This window comes from Pristiophorus japonicus, chromosome 9, assembly GCF_044704955.1.
Source record: "Pristiophorus japonicus isolate sPriJap1 chromosome 9, sPriJap1.hap1, whole genome shotgun sequence".
NCBI classification, from domain to species: Eukaryota; Metazoa; Chordata; class Chondrichthyes; family Pristiophoridae; genus Pristiophorus; species Pristiophorus japonicus.
In genome coordinates, this window is record NC_091985.1 from 82899741 (window position 1) to 82913799 (window position 14059).

Here is a 14059-nt window from a genome sequence, read left to right on the forward strand (position 1 = left end):
CTGAAACAAAGTCCTCCAATTTCCTGGATCGCTTTTACATTGAAATTTATGCTGGTTTCTGCACCGATCTTGCTGACGGGAACTCACGGCACAATTTTCTGTGGAGCTCATTTGTCTTTGCTCTAATAATGTAAAAACCATCTGTGTGTTTGTCTGTATTGCTGTTCAGTGGAGTTTTCATGTACAATCAGGAAACTTTCACATGTGTGATTCACAGCAGCAGTGCTGCATTATTTAGTGGTTTGGCAAGCACCCCAAACCAGGGTGCAATAATGAGCATGAATCTCAATTAAATCCATCGTTGTCCAGTTGAGATCCCTGGCATTTTACCACCAAGCCTACTGGAGAGGAACTTATTTCTACATTTCTAAATGTAACTAAAAAGGCCTGAGGCTCCACTGCTATATCCAGTAATAAAGATTAATTTGCATACCTTTACCATGGTGTCAATTTGGGCAACATCCAGCAATTGTGGCAAAAGCCACTGTTGATTCTGAATTATTCAGAATTACCTTTTGAGGTTAACAGCCCTACCAGATGTAGCTTCACTTTTGAGTGCTATTGTGTTGCTGTGCAAGTGACTTAATTATCAGTGCCTTCTGCCATGGTGCCTGTCTTTGCTGATCTCTTCCTCTTCCGTTATTATGCCCATTCGGTGACTTCAGGCTGTGCTGAAACTAAATCTTTCTGCATAAAATTATGCCAGCACATTTACTTCAGTTAATCTTTTGCATGAGGGTGGAGCTATGGAAACGAGCAGCAGAGGGTTTCGGCAACTTGAAAGAGGTTTGAAGCAATTCGCGCATGGCAATGTTTTCATGCCAAATCTGTAAATCAGTTACATGCAAACTTCCTCAGAAAAAACAGTACTACACAGTAGTTACACCAAAATGTTCCAGGAAATTCCAGACAAAAAAAACAGAAATCACTAGAAATACACAGTATCTGGAGAAAGATAGACTAATGTTTTGGAAATTCTGATAAAGGGTTACATCTATGTTTCTCTTTCAGATATTTATTCCCCTACTGTACATTTTTTAACAATTTCTGTTTCCATTACAGGTAGAACTGACTTGTCGAATTAGCAGGTGTGTACTTACATATTTATTAATGTTCCAGTGCTTAATCCCTGGAAAGCGTAAGATGGTATGATTTGCATGTTTATGTTGTCTCGAAATTCACTGAAGAAAACAGACAGTGTTTGAGTCAATTTTTTTCAGTGTGCAGAATTTACATTTTAATTTGAATTCAGTGCAATGTTCCATTCATTATCAGGTTTAAAAGCTTATCTACACAAGGGTAAATGATTAATGAGGGTTTGATCTGAACCAAAAGCTTATGCAATTGTAGTTAAGGCATCATTTTTTCACAACATCGCAGTCATCTCTTTAGGTTCCAAGACTGATCAACACTTGATTTGTACTCTTGAGTACACATTGCTCATTGCATGTTAATCAAATGCAATGATGTCATTCCTAAGAGGTACTTTATTTCAAAGACATAGCTTTTCATGTTACAAATGAGCTAAGTGAGAAATCCTGTGGCTTTTTGAATAAACATAAAGCAAAAAACGGCAAATGCTGGAAATCTGAAACAATGCTGGAAACACAGTCGAGAGAGAATAGACAAGTTAATGTTGCAGCATTAAAAAAGAATGGTAGGGATTTTCCCTCATTTCTTGTGGAGGTATTGTGGGATATGTGGAGATCTATTGGTACTCTCTGTTGCTAAACCTGTTTGTTAAATTGCAATAAAGCCAGGTTCTTTTCCTTATGGTTCCTTGGCCTTGCCATTTAGGGATAAGCATTCTGATGGGCAGGCGCAGGGAGTACATATCGCACAACCGTGCAATGCCAGACAGGATTTTCCAGAATGGATAGGAGATCGCAAAGTGAGAGTGCACAGTTTAGTAATTCTTGCTATCAGTGCATGCCAAGTACATGTACAGTAGACACCTCAAGTCACTGGAGAAATGCCACCAACGATGTCTCCGCAAGATCCTACAAATCCCCTGGGAGGACCAACATTAGAGTCCTCAACCAGGCCAACATCCCCAGCATTGAAGCACTGACCACACTCGATCAGCTCTGGTGGGCAGGTCACATAGTTCGCATGCCAGACACAAGACTCTCAAAGCAAACGCTCTATTTGGAACTCCTTCACAGCAAACGAGCCAAAGGTGGGCAGAGGAAACATTACAGGGACACCCTCAAAGCCTCCCTGAAAAAGTGCAACATCCACACTGACACCTGGGAGTCCCTGGCCAAAGACCGCCCTAAGTGGAGGAAGTGCATCCGGGAGGACGCTGAGTACCACGAGTCTCATCGCCGAGAGCGTGCAGAAATCAAGCGCAGGCAGCAGAAGGAGCGTGCAGCAAATCTGTCCCACCCACCCTTTCGCTCAACGACTATCTGTCCCACTTGTGACAGGGACTGTGGCTCTTGTATTGGACTGTTCAGCCACCAAAGAACTCACTTCAGGAGTGGAAGCAAGTCTTCCTCGATTCCAAGGGACTGCCTATGATGATGCATGCCAAGGAACAGTGAACGGAAAATTTAACCCTCAATACCTTCTTGTGGATCCCTAAACTTACACATGCAGACAGGCTTCTCCTCCCTCAGCTTCCATTTCGTACAAGCCCTCCAGCCCCCCATCGATTATGCTGGCACATTTATTCCTCTCCCCTTTAAGTCTAAATGGTAGTTTTCTCCGCCTTCGTTCATTTCATGCTGACACTTCACTTGATGTCGGCACCCTGCTCCCTCAGTTCATGCTGGTGCTTTCCCTCTCCTGGCACTCATCTCTCCCCTTTAGTTTAATTTAGCCTCCTTCACCCTTCCCCCCTTATTCCCTTCAGTTAATGCCAACACCATCCCCTTGGTTCACAGTGGCATCTTTCAGCCACACCTGCCCCTTTAGTTCCAACTGACTCTTTCCTTCCACTTGCAGTGTTACTCCCCGCACCTACCTCCTGTTGCTCAGAGAATGCTGTGGTTGGGAATTCTTGTGATAGCTGTGCAGGATGAGGACTGTGGCTGTCACAGAACTGTCAGTGAGAATTTCTGTCCACTGCAGTATTTATTTCTAGGACACAGCAGAAGGTCCAAGCAAGAGAAGCATTGAGGGGTGGAGCGAGGAGCCCGCCAGGGAATTTAGAAGTGGGCATGAAGGCAGACAGTGCATATGCCTGACTGTGCCCTTGTGCACTGACACACTGGCTGAGGGAGGAAGGGTGGAATGGAGGTGTCAGCAAGCAGTGTTCCAGAGGAGGAAGAGTGTATTATTGCTGAGAGACTAGACGTGGAAATGAGCAGCAGAGTGTCTCAGCAGATGCACCTTGGAAGTAGCGCAAACAATTGAAACTATCTCAGTTGTAGGTCCAACAGAACACGAAGCCTACAGAGCACTGGGCTCAACTGAACAAGCCCTCAGAAAGGGTGATGGAGCCAGTGCCAGAAGCATGTAACTGCTGATTAGAGCTGAATAGGATGGCTTCAGTCTTGATACTGATCCATGTTGTATGTGTCCAATTAGTTTAAAAATGAAATTCTCAATTCAATTGTCAGCCAGCACACTTCACAGAAGCACAAAATCTCACCCAGGAAAGGAAAGACTGGGAGAACAGGGTACATCCAGAGTTATATGCATCAGCTCCATCTGCATCTTTATGGTTCCAGTCCCCACCATTAAAGAGAGTATTTGGAAACCAAAGGAGAATGCATGGAAGTGAATAGACTGCATATAAGAATAGAGAGACGTGTTGAACATTGAGTGACAGATATCAATGTCTGTAGATAAGTGCAAATTCAGTGCTCCTGCATTTCCAGTGGAACTGACACTCAAAGGGAGTATGGATCAGAGAGCCAGTGTGAGGCAGTCACTGGCTAACTACCAATCTGTGCTCCCTTCAAGTATGACCCCCAGTGGGCACACTAAATTTACCTTATAAGCAACGCCTCAATTTCAAAAATCTCATCCTTGTTTTCAAATCCTTCCATGGCCTCACCCCTACCTATCTCTGTAATCTCCTCCAGCCCCCAAACCCCCCGAGATGTCTGCGTTCCTCTAATTCTGCTCTCTTGAGCATCCCTGATTATAATCACTCAATCATTGGTGGCCTCGCCTTCTGTTGCCTAGGCCCTAAGCTCTGGAATTCCCTGCCTAAACCTGTCCGCCTCTATACCTCTCTTTCTTCCTTCAAGATGCTCCTTATAGCCTACCTCTTTGACCAAGCTTTTGGTCACCTGCCCTAATATCTCCTTATGCAGCTTGGTGTCAAATAATTTAGCTCATAATACTTCTTGAAGCACCTTGGGACATGTTACTACATTAAAGGCACTATATAAACACATGTTGTTGTTGTTGTTGTTATAGATTGTGCATGACAGTGGCTGAATGGGACAGATTTTCCAGTTCCTGCCCCTAGGGCTATTGAATCATCTGGGTCGAGTGAATAAAAGAATATTGGTCAGGGTGAAGTCCTCACCCATAAGGGAGGCCTCATTTAAATGAATGGATGGGAAATTGGACAAGCTCTTTTCTCCACCTGCTTTGCTGATATGCACTGTGTCCAGACAATCCAGCAGTCACATGGACAGGAACAGGAAAATCTGCCCCATATAGGTCAAGCATGTGAAGCCATTGAGATATATGTGAACAGCAGAATTAAAGACAGGTGAATTTTATTGCAAGGGGGATGGAGTATAAACGTAAGGAAGTCTTGCTACAACTGTACAGGGCATTGGTGAGACCATACCTGGAGTACTGCAAACAGTTTTGGTGTCCTTATTTAAGGAGGAATATACTTGCATTGGAGGCAGTTCAGAGAATGCTCACTAGGTTGATTCCTGAGATGAAGGGCTCGTCTTATGGAGAAAGGTTGAGCAGATTGGGCCTATACTCATTGGGGTTTAGAACGAGAGGTGATCTGATTGAAACGTATAAGATTCTGAGGGGGCTTGACAAGGTCGATACAGAGAGGATGTTTCCTCTCGTGGGGGAATCTAGAACCAGGGGCATAGTTTCAGAATAAGGGGTCGTACATTTAAAACGGAAATGAGGAGGATATTTCTTATGTTTTAAACAGAAGTTTGATTCTATATCATTTACATGGCCTGCAATGCCAATTTATACTTAGCAAGACAATGTTCTGTTTACAAAGTAAATGTTATTTTACCATTATCTTTGGCACTAGTAGTATAAAAATCACACCATGTACATAGTTTCATACAATAAATAATAAAATATTAAACAAAATTGAAAGATTACAAAGTTATTTGTGCAGGTTAAATAAAAATTAATATGATTCTGAGTTGTGTACCAAATATTTGATGTCTTTTTTGACCAATGCTTAGATGTCCCGTTGGATAGTTGCTGTAATTATAGGTTACATAACAGATGAGACTCAAGGCTCCCTGTTTCAGGATAACAAATGCTGCAGACAACATTATGGGCTCAATTGTCTCCAGTGATTTGCGCCATTTTTTTGCCACGCGCTGCTTTTTTTGGCGTAAGTTAAAAAATGTAAGTTTCCCCAAAGAATGTGAGAATATGTGCCAGCGTAACTTAGTATTTTATTAGGTTAGGTTTTTTTGTGTCATAGGGGGCATACCCTGATGGCTGCACCAGTTTTGTCAATTATATAAGTTTGCCCCCCTCAAAATTCTCCTAGGTATGTGACCACTCCTGAAAAACCTTCTCGTGAGTTAAGAAAAACCAGCACACATTGAAAAATTGGCACAGGAAGGAGCCACTGTTTTTCAGCGAAGTTTTGGAGGGAGTCAAGAACACTTAAACATGCATAAGAAAGATTACATTTTTTTAACTTATAAATGGAAGTTTGATGGAATTCTGTAAGTTTTCATTTCTTTTCAACTGACATGCCACCATTGAATGTCTCCAAACAGGGCTGGAGGGTCGGCCAGCAGAATCAGTCCCACGCCCAGACACAGGGGCTCGCGGCTCAGCTGCAAAAGAAGCCCGGGGTGGTGGGGAGGGGGGGGGTGGGGGCTGTGGAACGCATACGGAAGGCAACATAAGCCTGCACTACACATCAAATCAAGCCCGGGTGGTTGGGGTCTGTGGAAGGCATAAGGAAGGCATCAGAAGCCTGCACTACCCAGAAAATCAAGCCCGGGTGGGTAAGGAGCTATGGAAGGTGATCAGAAGGCATCAGAAGCTTGCACTACCCAGAAAATCAAGCCCGGGTGGGTGGGGGGGCTGTGGAAGGCATAAAGAAGGCATCAGAAGCCTGCACAACGCCTCAAATGTAGCATAGAAACATAGACATATAAACATAGAAAATAGGTGCAGGAGTAGGACATTTGGCCCTTCGAGCCTGCACCACCATTCAATATGATCATGGCTAATCATGCAACTTCAGTACCGCATTCCTGCTTTCTCTCCATTCCCCTTGATCCCTTTAGCCGTAAGGGCCATATCTAACTCCCTTTTGAATATATCTAACGAACTAGCCTCAACAACTTTCTGTGGTAGAGAATTCCACAGGTTCACAATTCTCTGAGTGAAGAAGTTTCACCTCATTTTGTTCCTAAATGGCTTACCCCTTAGCCTTAGACTGTGACCCTTGGTTCTGGATTTCCCCAACATCGGGAACATTCTTCCTATATCTAACCTGTCCAATCTCGTCAGAATTTTATATGTTTCTATGAGATCCCCTCTCATTCTTCTAAATTCCAGTGAATATAAGCCTAGTCGATCCAGTCTTTCTTCATATGTCAGTCCTGCCATCCTGGGAATCAGTCTGGTGAATCTTCGCTGCACTCCCTCAATAGCAAGAATGTCCTTCCTCAGATTGGGAGACCAAAACTGTACACGATATTCAAGGTTTGGCCTCACCAAGGCTCTGTACAACTGCAGTAAGACTTCCCTGCTCCTATACTCAAATCCTCTCGCTATGAAGGCCAACATGCCATTTGCCTTCTTCATCGTTTGCTGTACCTACATGCCAACTTTCAATGACTGATATACCATGACACCCAGGTCTCGTTTCACCTCCCCTTTTCTGAATCTGTCACCATTCAGATAATATACTGCCTTACTGTTTTTGCCACCAAAGTTGATAACCTCACATTTATCCACATTATACTGCATCTGCCATGCATTTGCCCACTCACCTAACCTGTCCAAGTCACTCTGCAGCCGCTTAGCATCCTCTTCACAGCTCACACTGCCACCCAGCTTTGTGTCATCTGCAAACTTGGAGATATTACATTCAATTCCTTCGTCTACATCATTAATATATATTGTGGAAAGCTGGGGTCCCAGCACAGAACCTTGAGCAACCCCACTGGTCATTGTCTGCCATTCTGAAAAGGACCCGTTTATTCCTACTCTTTGCTTCCTGTCTGCCGATCAGTTCTCTATCTATGTCAATACATTACCCCCAATACCATGTGTTTTAAGTTTGCACACTAAGCTCTTGTGTGGGACCTTGTCAAAAGCCTTTTGAAAGTCCAAATACACCACATTCACTGGTTCTCCCTTCTCCACTCTACTAATTACATCCTCAAAAAATTCTAGAAGACTTGTCAAGCATGATTCCCCTTTCATAAATTCATGCTGACTTGGACCGATCCTGTCACTGCCTTCCAAATGTGCTGCTATTACAACTTTAATAATTGATTCCAACATTTTCCTCACTACCGATATCTATAATTCCCTGTTTTCTCTCTCCCTCCTTTTTTAAAAAGTGGGGTTACATTAGCTACCCTCCAATCCATAAGAACTGATCCAGAATCTATAGAATGTTGGAAAATGACCACCAATGCATCCATTATTTCTAAGGTCACTTCCTTAAGTATTCTGGGATGCAGACTATCAGGCCCTGGGGATTTATTGGCCTTCAATCCCATCAATTTCCATAACACAATTTCCTGACTAATAAGGATATCCTTCAGTTCCTCCTTCTCGCTAGACCCTCAGTCCCCTCGTATTTCTGGAAGGTTATTTGTGTCTTCCTTAGTGAAGACAGAACCAAAGTATTTGTTCAATTGGCCTGCCATTTCTTTGTTCCCCATTATAAATTCACCTGATTCTGACTGCAAGGGACCTGCATTTGTCTTCACTAATCTTTTTCTCTTCACATATCTATAGAAGCTTTTGCAGTCAGTTTTTATGTTCCCTGCAAGCTTACTCTCACTCTATTTTCCCCCTCCTAATTAAACCCTTTGTCCTCCTCTGCTGAATTCTAAATTTCTCCCAGTCCTGTGGTTTGCTGCTTTTTCTGGCGAATTTATATGCCTCTTCCTTGGATTTAACACTATCCCTAATTTCCCTTGTTAGCCACAGTTGAGCCACCTTCCCCATTTTATTTTCACGCCAGACAGGGATGTACAATTGTTGAAGTTCATCCATGTGATATTTAAATGTCTGCCATTGCCTATCCACTGTCAACCCTTTAAGTATCATTTGCCAGTCTATCCTAGCCAATTCACGTCTCATACCATTGAAGTTACCTTTCTTTAAGTTCAGGACCCTAGTCTCTGAATTAACTGTGTCAGTCTCCATCTTAATGAATAATTCTACCATATTATGGTCACTCTTCCCCAAGGGGGGTTGGGGGAAGTGGGTGGTGAAGGGTTGCCGATCACTGCGCCTGCTCACACTGGGTGTGGTCCAATCAGACCTTGTGGGGAGAGAGAACAAAGAACCTTGTTCTGCTGCCTGCTGTTTTGAGCTTCTTGCAAAGGTAAAATTTAAGCATGGGGGCAATACTGACAATGCCATACCTTGTGCAAGCCTTTTGCATGATGGTGCTTCGGAGGAGACAATTGATTCGACTTCATCGCATCAGGAACATCAGAGCCGTAGGGTGATGGGAAGGAGGCCTTACCCACGTCGGGTATATCGAGACGTACCTGCACCTGAGTGATGCAGACTGTGTCAGACGGCTGCGTTTCCGCAAATAAGTTGTAACTGAGATCTATGAGTTAGTAAAAGCAAACCTGCAACCTAGAAGCAACAGGAGAACTACTTTGTCAGTTGACGTGAAGGTTACAGCTGCACATTCATTCTATGCATCTGGATCGTTCCAAGCTACAACTGGGGATGTCTGCACCATTTCTCATCAAGCAACACATTACTGCATTCAGCAGGTGACTGCTGCACTATATGCCCAGAGGAATGACTACATAAAGTTCCCTATGACCGCCCAGGCAATGCGTGACAGGGCTGTGGGCTTCTCTAGGATTGCTGGCTTTCCAAACGTACAGGGCTGCATTGATTGTACCCACATCGCCTTGTGAGCACCCTTGAAGGATTCCAAGATGTACAGGAACAGAAAAGGCTTCCACTCTACTAATGTGCAGCTCATGTGTGACGACATCCATTGCATCATGTCGGTTGATGCAAGACACCCTGGGTGCACCCATGATGTGTTCATCCTATGCAAGAGCATTATATCTGCCATGTTTCAGCAGCAGCCAGAGGGGCAGAGCTGGCTACTGGGAGACAAAGGTTACGGCCTCGCCACCTGGCTCATGACACGCAGCATAATAGAGAGGACCACTGGCATCTTGAAACAGCGATTCTGATGCCTGGACCATTCTGGAGGCTACTTGCAATACTCCCCTGAGATTGTCAGTCAGTTCACTGTTGTGTGCTGCATGCTGCATAACTTAGCCATCAAGAGGCAGCAGCACTTGGTATTAGAAGACCCACCGGAGGTGAGAGTGGCTGATGATCATGATCAGGAAGATGCAGATGACAAGGAGGAGGAGGACGAAGACGAGGAAGCCATGCAACTACCTGAACCCAGAACACGACGGCGGAGGAGGACGGGCCATCGTGCCCCTTTAACAATTACTCGAGCCTTGCACCAGCAGCTCATCCGCGAACGCTTTGCTGCCTGAAGACTCAGCGGCAACTATTCCACATGGACCATGTTTACTGTTTGGACCTGTTCTGTAATGTTGTGTTGTGTTAATGGAACAAATGATGGAAATTATTCTTATTTACTTCAAAAAGTTGTGTTAATAATCAAACAAATAATGGAAATGATTCTTCTTGAGTTCCAAAATTTGTGTTATTAATGGAACAAATAATATAAATGATTTAGTTATAATTTAAAATATATTTTATTCAAAAGTTTATCAAACATTTGTTTGTATTTAACTTAACTTTACAAACTCTAAAATCAATTACAAACTCTAAGATTATTTAAAAACTTTAAAATCACTTACGAACTTTTACTAACTTGTAAGTTTACATAACTTACAAAAAAACTTTAAACTTGAGAACAGTTACATCAGTAACAACAATAATACTAACAACAACAACAACAACAACAACAGCAGCAACAACAACAGCAGCAGCAGCAGCAGCAACAACAGCAACAACAACAACAACAGCAGCAGCAGCAGCAATAGCAGCAACAACAACAACAACAACAGCAGCAGCAATAGCAGCAACAACAACAACAACAACAACAGCAGCAGCAACAACAACAACAGCAGCAGCAATAGCAGCAACAACAACAACAACAACAACAACAGCAACAACAACAACAACAGCAGCAGCAATAGCAGCAACAACAACAACAACAACAGCAGCAGCAATAGCAGCAACAACAACAACAACAACAACAACAACAGCAGCAGCAGCAGCAGCAGCAGCAGCAAACAAAGGCTGCACCCATCTCTCCTCCATCTTATTCTAAGACCGCCCGCTGCACTTGGTCTTGGAGACTCCACCCCTGCCCGCAGGCGGTGGCGCAGTGTTTCTCGGTTTGGTACCAAGCTTATTCTTTCGAACATCTCGGGTAATGCAAACTTATTGATGGGGCGGTGGGGTGGGGTGGGGAGGCAGCCGGTAATATAGAAGGCCTGACTTGGGCCTCTTTAGAGGCTGGTCTGTGGTTTGGAATGGGAGCGGCAGTTGGTGCGGGATCTGGGCGTGTTCCCTTATTGCAACAGCTAACTCCAACATTCCCTCCCTCATGTGCACTGACAGTGTTTCAACTGCCTCCAAAATTCCCTCCCTCGTGTTCACCGACAGTGTCTCACCTACCCCTGTGACATGCCCTCGCTCATGTTGAGCGAAAGTGTGTCAACTACCTTCATCATTCCCTCCCTCATGGTCACTGACAGTGTTTGAACTACCTGCAACATTCCTTCCCTCATGTTCACTGACAGTGCATCAGCTACCTGTGACATTCTCTCCCTCATGTACACCAACATTGTTTCTGCTGACTGAGATATTCCCTCCCTCATGTTCCCGGACAATGTTCCATTTCTCGTGAGAGTGTTGTTACTTTTCCCAACAGTCCCGATACCTCATCACCCACCCCACTGATGGTGTCCAGGATTGATCAGGTAAGGTCAATGCTTTCCGCATTCATTGCCATCATGTGAACCACATCTGTTAGATACTGCATCTCAGGAGAGGTTGAGCTCTCCTTCCTCTCCTCAACCTGGGTGTGGTTCACAGCATCCCAGTGGGACCCACAGCCTGGGACGGTGGAGCCCTGGTTGTGCCTCGCTGCACCCCACTGGAATCCCCAGCCTTGGATGGTGGGAAACCATGGAATGTCCCACCAACACTCAAACCACTCCTCAGGGAAGGGGCTAGCACCTCAATGGGTGGCACTTGCACCTCCTCCAAAGTGAGTACAACAGTGGGGCCTTCATCCATCCCCTCCTCCTCACCCTCACCCCCATGCTCTGGGCTGGAAGGTGGTATTGGAAGATGTTCTCCTCTTCAGGCTCCTCCGTGTCTGAATCTTCTTCTGCATCGTCAGGGTTGGCCTCAAGATCTGCAAAATATATCACAACAGACAAATGGTTAGCAGCAGAGGAGGGGGCAGGGTAGTTGAAATGAGTAGGCTCACACAGCGCAGGCAGCAGGCTGATTTGAAGGACCACGATGATTGATAGCACATTGCATCAACCGAAGCGAAGCTGACGGAGACATCCCCATGAGCTGAAGCATGGCTAGCCTGCGCAGTACTTAACATTTAGCAAAGCCAGGAATTTGCAGGACTTACCCTCTCCCTCGAGTGTGGGCCCAGTTTGTGCAGTGGTGGTTGCTTTTCTCCAGGCAAGACCCATCAAAGCAGCGACCCTGTCTTCCAAGGATGTCGGTGAGTGCAGATTTGTCGGGCCTCCTCCTGTTCGAGTTCTTTCTCGTCTGTTGTGTGCCACTTTCCTCTGCAAAGATGAAAATATAACTTTCTGCTGGGTGGGACATATACAGATGGTCACATTTACAATTGCAATTCCATTGAAAAATGAAAATATTAGTTTCACTAACTACTTGACCAAGGTCCTGCCACTTCTTTTTGCATTGGCCTCCAGACCTCGGGGTGGTCACCATTGCACAGTAATGTGCTGCAAGTTGGTTCCAGCGTTTCTTTATTTCTTTAGGTGGAACTTTTATGTGACTTTTGCTGGTGTCCAGCTCCTGCCATCTGGCCTCAATCACAATAACTAGTGCCTCCACTTCATCCTGTAAGAAATTCTTGGTCCTTGCGCCGCATTGCATCTTGCATTGCAGCTCTGATTTTTCCAATAATAATTAAAAGTTCTCACACAGCACTCAATGTTCTCACACACACAACTGGCTCTTTAAAAATGGCCGATTGCAGACCAGAAGGTATACTGTGCTTGTGTGCCCATCGGAATCACGTCAAAAACATCCTTTATTTTTTCGCGCATGCGCAGAAGGGGCAACATCGTTTTTTCGGCACAGACATTTGGCTCCACCTCCCGAGGCTACAGGACAGGCTGCGCGGCGCCAATTAAAAAAAATAGAGCGGGAAAACTTGTCACGTTTATTTTTTGAACAGCTGTGGCCTAGAAAAACGGGAATAACTCTGGCAATACGCCAAAAAATGGCTTTGGTCAAAATTGAGCCCTATATCTATCTCTGTACAAGTCGGTCTAAAATCACATTGAAATTTAGCTACAAAATCATATTTTTAGAAATGGATTCTGAAAAGGTGGAGAACTTGTCTGGAATTAGTACCCATGAGTCTGAGTGTCAACAAATCACGGATTTATAATTTTTAACGGATCAGTATCTGAACAAGAAAAAAAAGAGTATAGAAAATCAACTAAGGAAACAACAGCTTTCAAATTTTATTGGAAAGAACACTAATTTATTCTTGCTGTAACAGACACAGATTAAAGGACTTACAGAAGGAAAAAATCTTCAGAATGTATGTTTGTGATATCAGGGAAGAACCTTATGCCAGTGTTTGTAATAGTCCTGTAGAGATAAGGAAACACATAAGAAATATGGTAGACAAGCATGCATTGCACAACAAAATGTTTATGACTTAATCAGCAATAGAACGCATTGTAAATTATTTAGTACAAGCCTAGTGTCATTCATTGGAGTTTTGGGAAGGGAACAGCATGTGATTATATGCTGATTCTGAATTGCAGTTGAGCATACAGAGCTGCTTACAGCACAAGGTGACAGTTTAGCTGACATGATAGCACAATATAGTTCCAAATCTGTGTAGTAACACTGAAATTTAAAATGTAATAGAATTCTAGAGGATTTTACTACGGATTTGTGCCAGCTCACCAGCCCATCGGGTCAGTAGATCTTCATTAACTTACTCTTGAGCTTCAATCTTATTTGCCCTGTCAATCCGTAGGACTTCCATCAACCTCCCCAAGCAACATCAGCAGGAGATTGGCAAAACCCACTGGAGAGTAACAAGAACCCACTTACAATGGGTCTCCCCTGTTTCTAGTATTGTCCTTGTAAGGAATGGGATTTCTGCTCGCCCCCTACAAGGCAAATGTCAAGGGGGAGGGGGGAGGGAAGGGGGCAGGAGCAGGACATCCCTACAAAAGGAATTCCTGCTTCCCTTGCTCATTCAGGACCCAGTTTAGTACAATTACACTGGCACGCCCAGTGAGATGAAGTCTACATAAGGGGCTGAAGTGGGCCTGGGCACCCCTACTGATGGGCAGACTGGCTGCATGGGGCAAGCGGGTACTGGCAATGCTCCTACTTTGGTGCTTGCACCAGCTCACCCCATACATATGATGTGCCCTCCCACTAATCCCACAGCGGGGTCAGCGCT

General features: G+C 44.4%; 1 protein-coding gene across 5 annotated transcripts in view; it reads right to left on the reverse strand.

The window, feature by feature from the left end:
• Positions 1 to 14059, reverse strand: part of LOC139273122 (follicle-stimulating hormone receptor-like) — a 311116-nt gene that overhangs the window by 17990 nt on the left and 279067 nt on the right. For 4 of the 5 annotated variants that reach the window (XM_070889531.1, XM_070889535.1, XM_070889532.1 and 1 more), the window contains 2 exons: positions 13156 to 13227; positions 1101 to 1181 (listed from right to left, as the gene is read on the reverse strand). In XM_070889531.1, coding sequence (XP_070745632.1) covers positions 1101 to 1181; positions 13156 to 13227 — 153 coding nt within the window. The remainder of the gene's footprint in view (positions 1 to 1100; positions 1182 to 13155; positions 13228 to 14059) is intronic. The other variant, XM_070889534.1, reaches the window with a different exon arrangement.